Source organism: Tursiops truncatus, chromosome 8 (assembly GCF_011762595.2).
Source record: "Tursiops truncatus isolate mTurTru1 chromosome 8, mTurTru1.mat.Y, whole genome shotgun sequence".
NCBI lineage: Eukaryota > Metazoa > Chordata > Mammalia > Artiodactyla > Delphinidae > Tursiops > Tursiops truncatus.
The window spans coordinates 48,075,115-48,087,868 of record NC_047041.1 but is presented as its reverse complement, the minus strand read 5'-3'; the positions used below and the strand labels follow the sequence as shown (position 1 = coordinate 48,087,868).

The window sequence follows — 12,754 nt, the reverse complement described above, 5'->3', positions numbered from 1 at the left end:
TATTGAGCACATTAACATGGGAGATAAAATGAGTGATAGAAGGGTCCTTGCCCTCTAGAAGCTTACTTAAGTGGAGGAATGTGCAAATCACGACAAGGGACACACCAAGTGTCTGAATATAGGTCTAGGGAGCTCAGAGAAAGAATCAATCAACATTGATTCAGCAGATTAAAGATGACTTTGTAGTGGAATTGGCATCTGAGGGCCTTCAAGATGAGCAGGAATACTACTGGTGGAAAGGGAGAGAAGGGAATTCCAGGCAGAGGAACCCACATAAGCAAAGGCCCAGAAACACAGCAGTTCAGGACGAAGGGCAGGGGCAGGGAGCAGTCCTGTGAAGCAGAGCCACAGTGAAAAAGGATGATGCTGGTGGGTGGTGGTTGCAGGAGGGGGCATGAAGGCTGGCTGGGACCATACTGTGAAAAGCAAGGAGTTTGTATACAGGCATCTTGGGGTGATATCTTCTAGAATGGTAATTCTGAAAGCAATGAGGAAGATGACTGGGAGGGGTAAGGAAATGGGTATATATGTGTGTGTGTGTGTGTAGCGGAGGTGGGTGGGCATTATGTTTCCTTTTTTCCAAGTAATGTTGGAGTAATTTCACTAATTGAATATAGGTAATTGAAATTTTTACAAGAATTAATTTCTCATATTGCTTAAGTAGAATTTATTCTGTAGTATCAGGTACATGATCCTTTTTTTAAAAAAGAAAGAAAATAACATTATTATTTTCTTTCTATTATTAATGTAATACATGTTAACTTCAAAGTAAGCATGTGACGCACATTGGATAAAAAATGATGGTAAAAATGAATCACAATCACACCAGGAGAAAGAAACATTTGTTTGTATGTGACTCTAAATTTGGCTTCAATTCTGCCACCTAGAACTAGGCATTGAATAAGACTGATGATGGATAGAGTAATTCAGACAACTGGGGCCAAGTTCATTTTAGGCAGAAGTGCGTATAACAACTTTGGCCTTACCCTGTGCAGTGAAACTTGCCAAGGAAGACACTTATTGTTATATTATGATAATTATAAATTATTTATCATTATTTCAAAAAATGTGCTAAGTACTATGAAAAATACAGTTGGAAACAGTTTTGTATTTTGCAATATACACTTATTTACCACTTATTTCCTGCTTTGAAGCAAAAATGAAAAAGTGCAAGTAGTAAAAATGAATCCCTTCAGCCTTCAATTACTGTCAAGTGGAAAATCAAGTACTGAAGAATGGTAAACTTTTCTTCATTAGTTCAACAACTTTTTAAGAAATACCAGTTATATGTACAACACTGAAGATAAATTTATCAGTGAACAAAACATAGGTTTTGGTGTCTGCACGCTTGGAACTCACGATCTTACGTAGCTTATCAAGATATTCTTTCTCCCTGCTCCCTGGAATAGAATTCTCACCCATTTTTCAAAGTCTGGTTGCATTTTCCCATTTCCATGAAGTACTCTCATACTGTTCTGCCTCCTGCAGGTTTATTCCTTCTCTGACATTCCATAATTCTTAGAGATGGTGCCATTATCATACAATTTTGGTTATATGTCATCAGGAACTGATCTCTATTAAATGTATCTAAGTCTCTTTTCCTGAAGGAGATAAAAAATTCCTTAAAGACAAAGACCTGGGATAGGGTAAAAGTGGAATTTTCTGAATATCTAGTAATATTGAGCAAGGCATCTAGAATATTCCTGATAAAAGTATTTGAATGTAAGTGAAAAACATTTTTGCCTGGTTCTTGACCATGTTACAAGAGATGTCAATAAAATTTGTCTTAGCAAGGATACCTCACAATACTGGTGCAAATTAAGGGGACTTGGTGAGAATTTCCTAATGGAATCTTATGGTATACTCTTCTTTTAACTTGTTATTTTAAAGGCAAATTGATCATTATTTCTTAAATATGTCATATAATTTATATGTCCCTAAATGACCTAAACAACAATCCAATCAGTTTTCCATTTCAAACAATAGTTAAATTAAGCTATATTAAGCTAAATTAAGTTAAATTAAGAATAGTTAAATTCTTCTCCCTTTGCAAAGGGAGAAGAATGATTGCTTGGTGTTGCATTACCACATTTCCAACTGATTTAAAGCCATGACAAATTAGAATGCAGTTAGGCTATTAAAATGGGGAAGTCATTCCGTGAGTCTGATTTGTACTTTGGCATTTTGAAATACTAAGCTTGTTGTTGTTATTTGCAGGTATCTTTAGAAGCGCTTTAAACATCAATTTATTTGATTTATAAGACATGCTTTGAACAGGCATCTTGATAAAGTACAGCATAGTATCCAAAGTGAGTATATTGCTTAAAGGAAACAAAGCTGTAAGGAAGCTTAAGATGAAGATTTATGCTGATAGAACTAGGACATGCTTGTCCTTTATTGTAACTTTTAAAGCTTGTAATCATTCTGTTCAAGGTTATTTGAATGACTGTCTTCACTATCAAGAGCTTCTAATTGGTGTAACTACGGTTCTGACCATCTTATCAGTCTCCAGAATTGTTTGAGATGAAAGTTTTTGGAAATGGGAAAACAGTCAGAGATATTTATGCCTTGCATCAGATTATGGTGTAGGGCATAGAGTTTGAGACCCAAAGATAACAGCTATCAATAAAATGGAAGAATCCCAGGAACAAGTTCTTACTCTATATGAAGTAGAATTTGTTCATCAAATGGTGTTAACCCAGATCTTTTTCATTTTCTGTTTTACAATGGGTACTTTGGAGCTGTTTATTCCTATTAGAAGATATATCTACTAATTTTTAAGAAGTAGAAAGACTTGTCAAAACTGTCTGGGAAGAGCATGGTTCCTTGGTGCTGTCATCGTCCATCTTTGACAAACACAAATCCGCTCTTCCCAGATGGCTCTCTGGCCATATCTGGGCTAGGTCAATAGAAGAAAGCAATTAATACTTTTTTTTTTGGTATAACTTAATTGCAAATTCTAATTCTAAAGTCAGGCAAAGTGAAAGTGACATACCAAAACACATAACGGCAGAGTGTTTTCTTTATTCTCTCGTAAAACATGTGGTTGGCCACCGTTAATGGTAAAACCTAAGATGTCACAGGAAAGACACAAACCTCAATTTTCCAAACATCAATAGACCAAATGTTGCTAAGAAAAAATCATTTGAAAAGGCCAGAGAAGCTCTTTATGCATGTGGATGCACAAAGGCTCTTCCTTGAAGGTCCCTTGTACTTTCATATTCATCTGTTAAATTCTCCCCTCTGCTAGCCATGTAGACCAAAAACAATTAACTACATTTCTTGAAGACAGAACCATATTCCTCTTTATTTTTTTGTAAAGTCTAGTCCACAGTGATATACATAACTACATTTCTTTAACAAAAGAGCAATTTATATACATAAATTTGCTAAGAACTCAATTCCACAGTAGGTAGCAGCCCAGTTGTCTCACTGATCCTCATTCTGATCACAGAAACAGATGTTGAAACCAATCAAAACGCAGGTTTGGCTAATCTAATTTAGAATATCTCATCAAATCTCAATTGGCTAATTCAACTTATGACATCTCACCAAGTCTCAGGGTTTACAGTGATGTATTCCAAACAAGGGATAGTGTGGCAGAAGAGGCAAAAATAAAATAAAATAAAGTAAAATATAAAATAAAATAAAAATTCCACGTCAAGGACATCCAAAAACCACTTTAGTGTTAATAAGAGTAAGTCAATGCCATAAGGAGAGACTATGGTCTACTGATCATGGTCTATTTCTGTAGATGAGATCTCTCCCCCTTGCTTCCTAAATCTTAATTGCTTTTATAGTATCCATTGCTGACCAAAAGTGTATACGAGACAAGACTATAAATGAAATAAAGCTGATGCTACTTGTTATTTGTTTAAATTTATATTTTCAAACAGGCCTTTCTAACTATTGGATGTTTTCCTTGGAATTAAGGGTAACAAAGTCTCGTGTTCTTTGGACATAAACCACAAATTTTTCACCATAGATTGTTTTAAAAAATCTTGTTGGTGGTGACTGGTTAATACCGGTGATCAGAAATACAGGCACCCATTCACACAGAAACACATCAGAACATTGTAAGTTTGAGTTCTCACTGACCTTCAGGTTGGTATTGTGCTATAATCGTCACCGTCTGTCCAGCCCCCTTTAGCGCTGCAGCAGCCTGTTCATGGGATGCTCCTCGAAGGTCAATGCCATTCACCTGAAAGAGAGGAAGCCGGAGAATTTTGGTATTTCATAAGGCATATTATTCTGATAGACAGAGGGAAAAAGTTTCCCAAAACTGAAAGGCTAAGATTATGTTACCTGCTTCAAAACCCTTCATGTCCTACCCAGGCATTTGAGTGTTAACCTATCAGATTTCATGCTCTTGATAACTTTAGTTAGCAGAAAGATGAAATTTCACCTCGGACGTTTGTGCCATGGTCTGAATGGGTTGAAAGTTTTGTCTACCCATGTCCAGTAAGATTTTAGTGTGTGTGCATTTAATATGCTTCTACGAGTTTCCTAGATTTCTGGGTTAGATAGGAGCCTTCAAAATTAGAAGGAAAACAGGATAATAAAGAAAGACACATGTAATGTATGTAGACAAGTATGTGCTGACAGAATAATATATTCATATGAGATTCTGGGGAGACTGTATGGAATGGGGCTGGCTGCCCGCCAAATCCCTCTCTTTGGTCATATGCCTGGTCCTGTCATCCTGAGCTTGGTTAGACAGCCCTGACCCTTGTTACCAAAATTAATTTGACTGCCTCATTTCTTATGTACAATTCCAGAATGAATTGTGACAAAAAGAAATAGAGAATGCCAGGAGTTTATGTTGCTCTTGCTAACTCCCATTTTGGGGCCCTTGCCAAAAGAGAAACAGAGCATCTAAAAAATAAGCACAAAACTCTGCCGAGAGGGAAAAATCACCCTGAAGTCAAATTTAATGAGACGCAAAGGCTAAAATCTTTCTCAAATCAATTCAGTCTAAACCAACACAATGTAATTACTAAGTGCTTTCCAGTGACAGGGCTCTGTGCGTGCCCAGGAGAGGGATGGTGGATGGGGAACAAAGGTGAACAAGACAAGCCTCTAAGAAGCTTTGTTTCAGTTTCAACTGAACACAGAGTCCAGTTTTCCAAACGACACAGCTGATATCTGAATTCTGTTTCCTTTCATTTCCAGGGAAGATGGCTATGGAACACGAAAAAGAATAAAAGAACTGATCAGCTTATCTACACATAATATATAGAATCTTATTTCGCTTCTCATCAGTCTTCTTTGACAACGATATTGAGTGGTGGATGGGGGTTGCCACTGAGTTTTCCCTGTCAGGCCTGGAACATCTGTAATCTTTAATCCCACAAGCTGGTCCTCTCATAATAACTTTGTTAAAGTCTCCTTATTCACTTTTACTAATTTCATGGCTTTCTATTCTGGTGAAAGCATTGATTGGCTTTCTATGTTTACTGAGAGCTTTGATTACACGGTAACACTGGGAAGTCCACTGAGTGAACCTGTGTCTGGCTGGGCCACTCCTTACTAGCTGAGTGACGGTCATATCACCCCTCTGAGCCTCAGTTCTCTCCTGCCTCAGTTAGAAGGGACTGTTAGGCTCTTTGAGTCTAAAACCTCTTTGAACTATAAAATCCCAGATTTAATCCTTATTAAATGACAGTCATTTCAGAGACTGTCTAGGTGTCGATGAGTCAGAAGTATGACTCAGAGAGCCAGAAGAGACAGGAAAAGTAATTTGATCTAGGTTTCTGCCTACAGGAAGCTGAATGCACAAACGTCATGGGCCGAAAGACCTCTTCTTTTGTCAAACAATTAGACTTAACTTTTTATTAAAAAATAATATGTGATCATGGTAATTAATTCTTATGTTTCAGAAAGGTGTAAAAAGAAAAGTAAAAAGTCACCTCACCATCTTCACTCCCAGAAGTAACCACCATTAGCAGTTTCTAGTGTATGCTTTTTAGAAATCTGCTATATGCAGGTGCAAGCAGGTCGCTTTATCGCGATTTGTTTCTTTCTATTTTATATTTTAATATATTATTGACTTTTTCTTTAAACAGATCATATCATATATATAGTTGTATAACTTGTTTTTGTTTAGCTTTTCATTTAACAATCTATTGTGGTCATCATCCAATTCAGCTCATATCATTCAAACGTTTAACAGGAGCCTAGTATCCCATGGTATGGATGTACCAGTACTTTTTCTGTAGGATCCCTTCTGATGAGGTCGAGGCTGTGTCTAGCTTCTTATTATTAAAAATATTTGTGGGGACTTCCCTGGTGGCGCAGTGGTTAAGAATCCACCTGCCAATGCAGGGGACACGGGTTCGAGCCCTGGTCCAGGAAGATACCACATACCACGGAGCAACTAAGCCCGTGTGCCGCAACTACTGAGGCTGCATGCTGCAACTACTGAAGCCCGCGTGCCTAGAGCCCGCCGTGTTCCGCAACAAGAGAAGCCACCACGATGAGAAGCCTGCGCACCCCAACAAAGAGTAACCCCCGCTCGCCGCAACTAGAGAAAGCCCGTGCACAGCAGCAAAGACCCAACGCAGCCAAAAATAAATAAATAAATACATTTATTAAAAAAAAAATTCTTACGAAGGTGTTTCTGAAGGATAAGTTCCCTGGACATACACTTCTTAAGTTAAAAAGTATATGCATTATGTTTCTTTTTTCTTTTTTTTTTTTTTTGTGGTACGCGGGCCTCTCACTGTTGTGACCTCTCCCGTTGCGGAGCACAGGCTCCGGACGCATAGGCTCAGCAGCCATGGCTCACGGGCCCAGCCTCTCCGCGGCATGTGGGATCTTCCCGGACCGGGGCATGAACCCGTGTCCCGTGCATTGGCAGGCGGACTCTCAACCACTGCGCCACCAGGGAAGCCCCTGCATTATGTTTCTTTTAGTTTGCTATTGTACATTTAAAAAATATTTATTTCCTGAACAAACAGAAACTATTAATGAAGAGAACAAAAACAGGCCATAATCTCATTGCCCAGATAACGTATTGATATAAAAAATATAATTAATATACAGTCAGCCCTTTATATCTGCAGGTTCTGTATTGGCAAATTCAGCCAACCTCGGATTGAAAATATTCAAAAAACTTTCCAGGAAGCTCCAAAAAGCACAACTTGAATTTGCTACATACCTGGCAACTATTTACATAGCATTTACAATGTATTAAGTATTATAAGTAATCTAGAGATGATTTAAAGTATATGGAAGGATATGAATAGATTATTTGCAAATACTACACCATTTTATATAAGGGACATGAGTATCTGTGGATTTTGTTATCTGTGTGTGTGTGTGTGTGTGTGTGTGTGTGTGTGTGTGTGTGTGTGTGTGTGTGTGTGTTGTCCCTGGGGACAACTGAGGGACAACTGAATGTACATAATGCACGTATGTGAAAATTAAAGCCATACAAAAAGGTATAAAAATAAAAGGCTTCCCCTACCTCTAATTATTCTCTCCAAAGGTAACCGTGTTAATGGCTTCTTGTATATACTACCAATTATTTCTGTTATGAATATAAGCAGGTTTATAAAATTATAAATAATTTAAAAATTTTACACAGGAAGATATTTTAAATATCGCTTTATACTTTGATTTTCTTTCATTTACTAACACATCTTAGAGCACATTCTTTTTTTATTGAAGTATAGTTGATTTACAATATTATATTAGTTTCAGTGTACTGCACAGAGATTCAATATTTTCATAGATCATACTCCATTTAAAGTTATTACAAAATAATGGCTATATTTGCCTGTGCTGTACAATATATCCTTGCTGCTTATCTATTTTATACATAGTAGTTTCTTTCTCTTAATCCCGAGAGCATTCTCCATTCACATATTCTTATACATTATCTTATTCTTTTTAATAGCCATGGAAGGTTCTATTAGTCAATGTAAAGCTATTTTACCAGGGCACGGTTGATGGGCGCTTAGCTTATTTTGGTATTTTGCTATTACAAACAATTTTATAATAAATATCATCTAACAGTAAGTTGTTGGATAAAGGGTATGAGTGTTAAATTTTGGTAGCTATTGCCAAGTTGCTTCCAAAAATGTAGCATTAATTTATACTCCCACAAATAATATGATAGGCTACTTCCTCACACTCTTGTAAAAATTGCTCATACCCTAATATTTGACCTTGGCCGTTCTGATAGGTAGACAATTATATTTTTAAATTTTGCATTTCTTCAATTATGAGGTTAAACAGCTTTTTATACATTTGTTGGATATTTAAATTTGTTTTTATATAAAACTCCTGTTCACTTATTTTGCCTCTTTTTTTTTTTTTGGTTTGGGTAGTTTGCTCTTTTAAAAATTTATCTGCATATTAAGAATATTGGTTCTTCACCTCAGATAACTATTGCAAATATTCTTACTAGTTTGGTATTTGTATTTTTTATTACTGTATTTAAAGTATTTAAACTTTTCCTTTGTATGTTATTTCTTGCCATACAGAAGTTTAAAATGTTTTATATAGTCACATTTCTTTTTTCTTTTTAGCTTTTGAGTTTTGTATTATATATTCCCTTCTCTGATACATACTAAAGATATTACCCATGCTTTCTTCTAGTACAACCCTGGTTTAATTTTTAGCCATTTAATCTTTGTTGTACTGGAATATATTTTGGTGTTTGATGTGAGAACCAGGTAAACACACCCTTTCTTGGACCTTTCCTGTATAGCGTCAGACTTCTACGTCTTTCAATATTTTAACCATCCTCTGAATTTTTCTCAGTGCACTAAGGGGCCACGAAAAAGTGGGAAGGAACAAAAGATTTGGAGTCAGAGAGAACTAGATTTGAACCCTGAGTCCACCAGTTATACCTAAGTAACTTGGGAAAGTCATTTAACTTCTTCAAACCTCAGCCTCCTTACCTGTAAAATGGGTATAATATCTATCTATAATACCTGCCTATCAGGGCTGTTGCATGAAATAGATGAGACAATAACTGTAAAGCCCTTAACACGGAGCCTGGTGCAAATAGGCATTCAGGAAATATCTATTATGCTGTGAGTATTTCTTCAAAGAGCTGTGATTATAACTGATGAAATAAAATCTAATGGAAATTAACGAATATACTGTATGCGTTACTTCATGGTTTTCTTTTCTTCCTTCTTTTTTTTTTTTTTTTCCTTTTTAGGAACAATTTCAGCACTGGAAGAGCTGTTCATCCAGTGCTTACACATTAGAGATGGTTTCCATAGGGGAATGGACCTGCCCAAAGTAATATCAGAGTTAGCACAGGGTTAGCACCAGCCCAGAGTTTCTTTTGCCCAGCCCAGGCTTCTTTCCACTGTAGCAGATGTGCCCTATTATGTGTGTTTGTTTTCCACTGGGCCAGTATTAATCAAATCTTGCTCATCTTGGACCCAGTTCTACATGGGTCTCCACATTTGATGCTGCTGTTATCCTGAACAATACTACATCGTCCATGGCCCTGTTGATTTTCCTCCAGGTTTTAGCAAACATGCTTTTCTCCAGTCTTTCAAACTTTTCAAGGTCACTTTGATTCTTATTTCTATCTCTGAGGTTTGAGTTTTTATCAGTAACCTTTGCTCAAATAACATTTCAGAGGCATTCAAAAACAGTTTACATTATTAATATGACATTTTAAAATACCAAGTATGACACAGCCTCACATATTTATTATTTCTATTTTTCTACTTCAGCTTTAATTTTCTCTTCTTAAAGCATGGACTGGGAGATTGGACGCCATTCGTTACTGTTGAGATTAACAATGATAATCATTGATAACAGCATGAGGCATGCTCATATATATAGGGGATTTTTATACATTATCTTGTTTAATTCTCAGGAGGTTGGGATTATTTTTCTGACTTTACAAATAAGAAAACAGAGCTCAGGACTTCCCTGGTGGTGCAGGGAATCCGTCTGCCAATGCAGGGGACACGGGTTCTATCCCTGGGCTGGGAAGATCCCACATGCCACGGAGCAATTAAGCCTGTGTGCCACAACTAGTGAGCCTGCGCTCTAGAGCCCATGAGCCACAACTACTGAGCCCATGAGCCACAACTACCAAAGCCCGCCCGCCTAGAGCCTGTGCTCCGCAACAAGAGAAGCCACCACAATGAGAAGCCCATGCACTGCAATGAAGAGTAGCCCCCGCTCGCTGCAACTAGAGAGAGCCCGCGTGCAGCAATGAAGACCCAACGCAGCCAAAAATAATAATAAATAATAAAAAAGAAAGGTATCATAAAAAAAAAAGAAAACAGAGCTCAGAGAGAATCACTAACTTGTTCAAAGTTAAGTAGTTGGAAGAGGTTAAGGATTTGAAACAGTCTAACTAAAACGCTTGAGCTCTTAACTACCAATTCCCACTGTTCTCCCTTTAATAACCTACCCAGTTCTGAGGAGAAACTTGACTTTCAAGCTCCCTGAGACTGCAGCACACAATTGGGTGCAGCTGGTCCATTCTACCACAGCCCAAACAACCTGGTTTAGACATTATGGCCCAGCCTATGGTGATCAGATGGTATAGGGCTGAAGCGAAAGGCTTTGAGTAGGCTAGAAAATTCCATCTATTGCTATCTCCTTATATATACAACTGTCATTAGATCATAGAAAAAATTAAATTCTATTTGTTATAACATCCTTTTCACAACCATGTTGCTGATAGAAATTTAGCACTTCTAGTTGATTCAATCAGTTGTAGGGTTTTTTCAGATGCTAATGTGAATGGAGGACCATGTCCAGAGTCAACACATTTTCTTTTTGTTTTTAAAAGATGAGAACTATTTGCTACTTCAGCCACTAAGGCCCCTGGCCTGGGGCTCCAGGGAGTCCCTGAATAAATGATTCAATGTTCTCCATAAATATTTGACTATTTCTTAGTATTATAGAAAGGATGATATCAGAATCAGAATTTTGGAAATGGAGAGAGCCTTTGTGACCCTCTTCAACTCCCGATGTATGATGTATACCTTTGTATGTATGATGTATGATGTGTACCTTTAAGCTGATTCAACCACATTGTTCTCCCACCACGTTGACCTTTTTCATTTCTCTGATTCAGGCATTTCTGCACCTCTGCACATGCTATTTTCCCTACTTAGAACATAATTTTTCATCTCTTCCTCACCTGGAAAACTTCTAGTCCTCAAAGATTCAGTCTGTAGAGCTTTTGATTTCTCCATCAAATCTGAATAGAGCCTTGCTGGGTATTCTTGGTTGTAGGTTTTTCCCTTTCATCACTTTAAATATATCATGCCACTCCCTTCTGACCTGCAGAGTTTGCTGAAAAATCAGCTGATAACCTTATGGGGATTCCCTTGTATGTTATTTGTTGCTTTTCCCTTGTTGCTTTTAGTATTCTCTCTTTTATCTTTAATATTTGTCATTTTGATTACAGTGTGTCTTGGTGTGTTCGTCTTTGGATTAATCCTGTATGGGATATTCTGTGCTTCCTGGACTTGGGTGACTGTTTCCTTTCCCAGGTTAGGGAGGTTTTCAGCTGTTATCTCTTCAGATATTTTCTCAGGTACTTTCTCTGTTTCTTCTCCTTTCGGAACCCCTATAATGTGAATATTAGTGTACTTAATGTTGTCCCAGAGGTCTCTTCAACTGTCTTCACTTCTTTTCATTCCTTTTTCTTTCTTTCTTTTTCTTTTCTGTTCAGTGGCCATGATTTCGACTACTCTGTCTTCCAGCTCACTGATCCATTCTTCTGAATCATTTAGTCTACTATTGATTCCTTCTAGTATATTTTTCATTTCAGTAATTGTATTCTTCATCTCTCTTTGGTTGTTCTCTGTATTTTCTAACTCTGTTAAAAACTAACTTCTTGCTCTGTGCATCCACTTTCCTACTGAGTTCTTTGATCATCTTGATTGCCCATCTCCACTTCACTTAGTTCTTCTGGGGTTTTATCTTGTCCTTTCGTCTGGAATAGTCCTCTCTTGCCTCATTTTGTCTAAGTTGCTGTTGGTATTTTTATGTCTGTGGTAGGTTGGAGAAGTGGCCCTCTGTAGGAGGCACCCTATGCATCCCAGCAGTGCACTCCCCTCTTGTCACCCGAGCTATATGCTCTAGCCCTAAGAAGGCTGCATGGGTCCTTCTGTTGCAGCAGGCTATGTGGGTGGTCCGGTAGGCCTGGTTGGCTGCCAGGAACTGCCTTGTATGTACGCTGCTGGCTGCCGTTTAGTGGGGCCTGGTCACAAGGTGGCTGGTTGCAGAAACTCAGGGGGCCTTGGGGCTAGTGCTGCCTCACTGGTGGTGGAGTCAGGGTCCTAAAGACTCTGGGGCTGTTGCCCACCCACAAGTGACGCCAGATCCTGGGGTTAGTGCTGGACTGCTGGCAGGCAGAGCTGGTTCCTGGAGTCCGGCTGCAGGGCCCAGGGATCCCCAAACTCGTTTCAGATCATTGGTTGAAGGGGGCTGGCTCCTGACACAGTTGGGTATGGGGTCCAGGTGTCTGGAAGGTTGTGTAGGCCTGCTAGTGGGCAGGGCCAGGGCCCAGCTGGACCCAAGGTAGGATCTGGCCTGCGTTGTGAGGTGGAGGTTTTCCTGCTTCTGATGTCTGCCCCCTGGTGGGTCTAGAGGCTTGTGCAGGCTTCCTGGCAGGAGGGGCCGGTGCCTGTCCACTGCTGGCTGGAACTGGGTCTTGACTCTCTGGTGGGCTGGGCTGTGTCGTCCAGAGGCAACTGTGGACTCTTTGAGTCTTTAGCAGCCCGTCTGCTGATGGGTGGGGCTGTGTCCCCTA

General features: G+C 38.7%; 1 protein-coding gene across 3 annotated transcripts in view; it reads right to left on the bottom strand.

Moving 5' to 3' along the window:
* Nucleotides 1–12,754, bottom strand: part of DLG2 (discs large MAGUK scaffold protein 2) — a 2,041,254-nt gene that overhangs the window by 308,831 nt on the left and 1,719,669 nt on the right. For all 3 annotated transcript variants that reach the window (XM_073808350.1, XM_019948680.3, XM_019948679.3), the window contains one exon: nucleotides 4,099–4,201. In XM_073808350.1, the coding sequence (XP_073664451.1) occupies nucleotides 4,099–4,201 (103 nt within the window). The remainder of the gene's footprint in view (nucleotides 1–4,098; nucleotides 4,202–12,754) is intronic.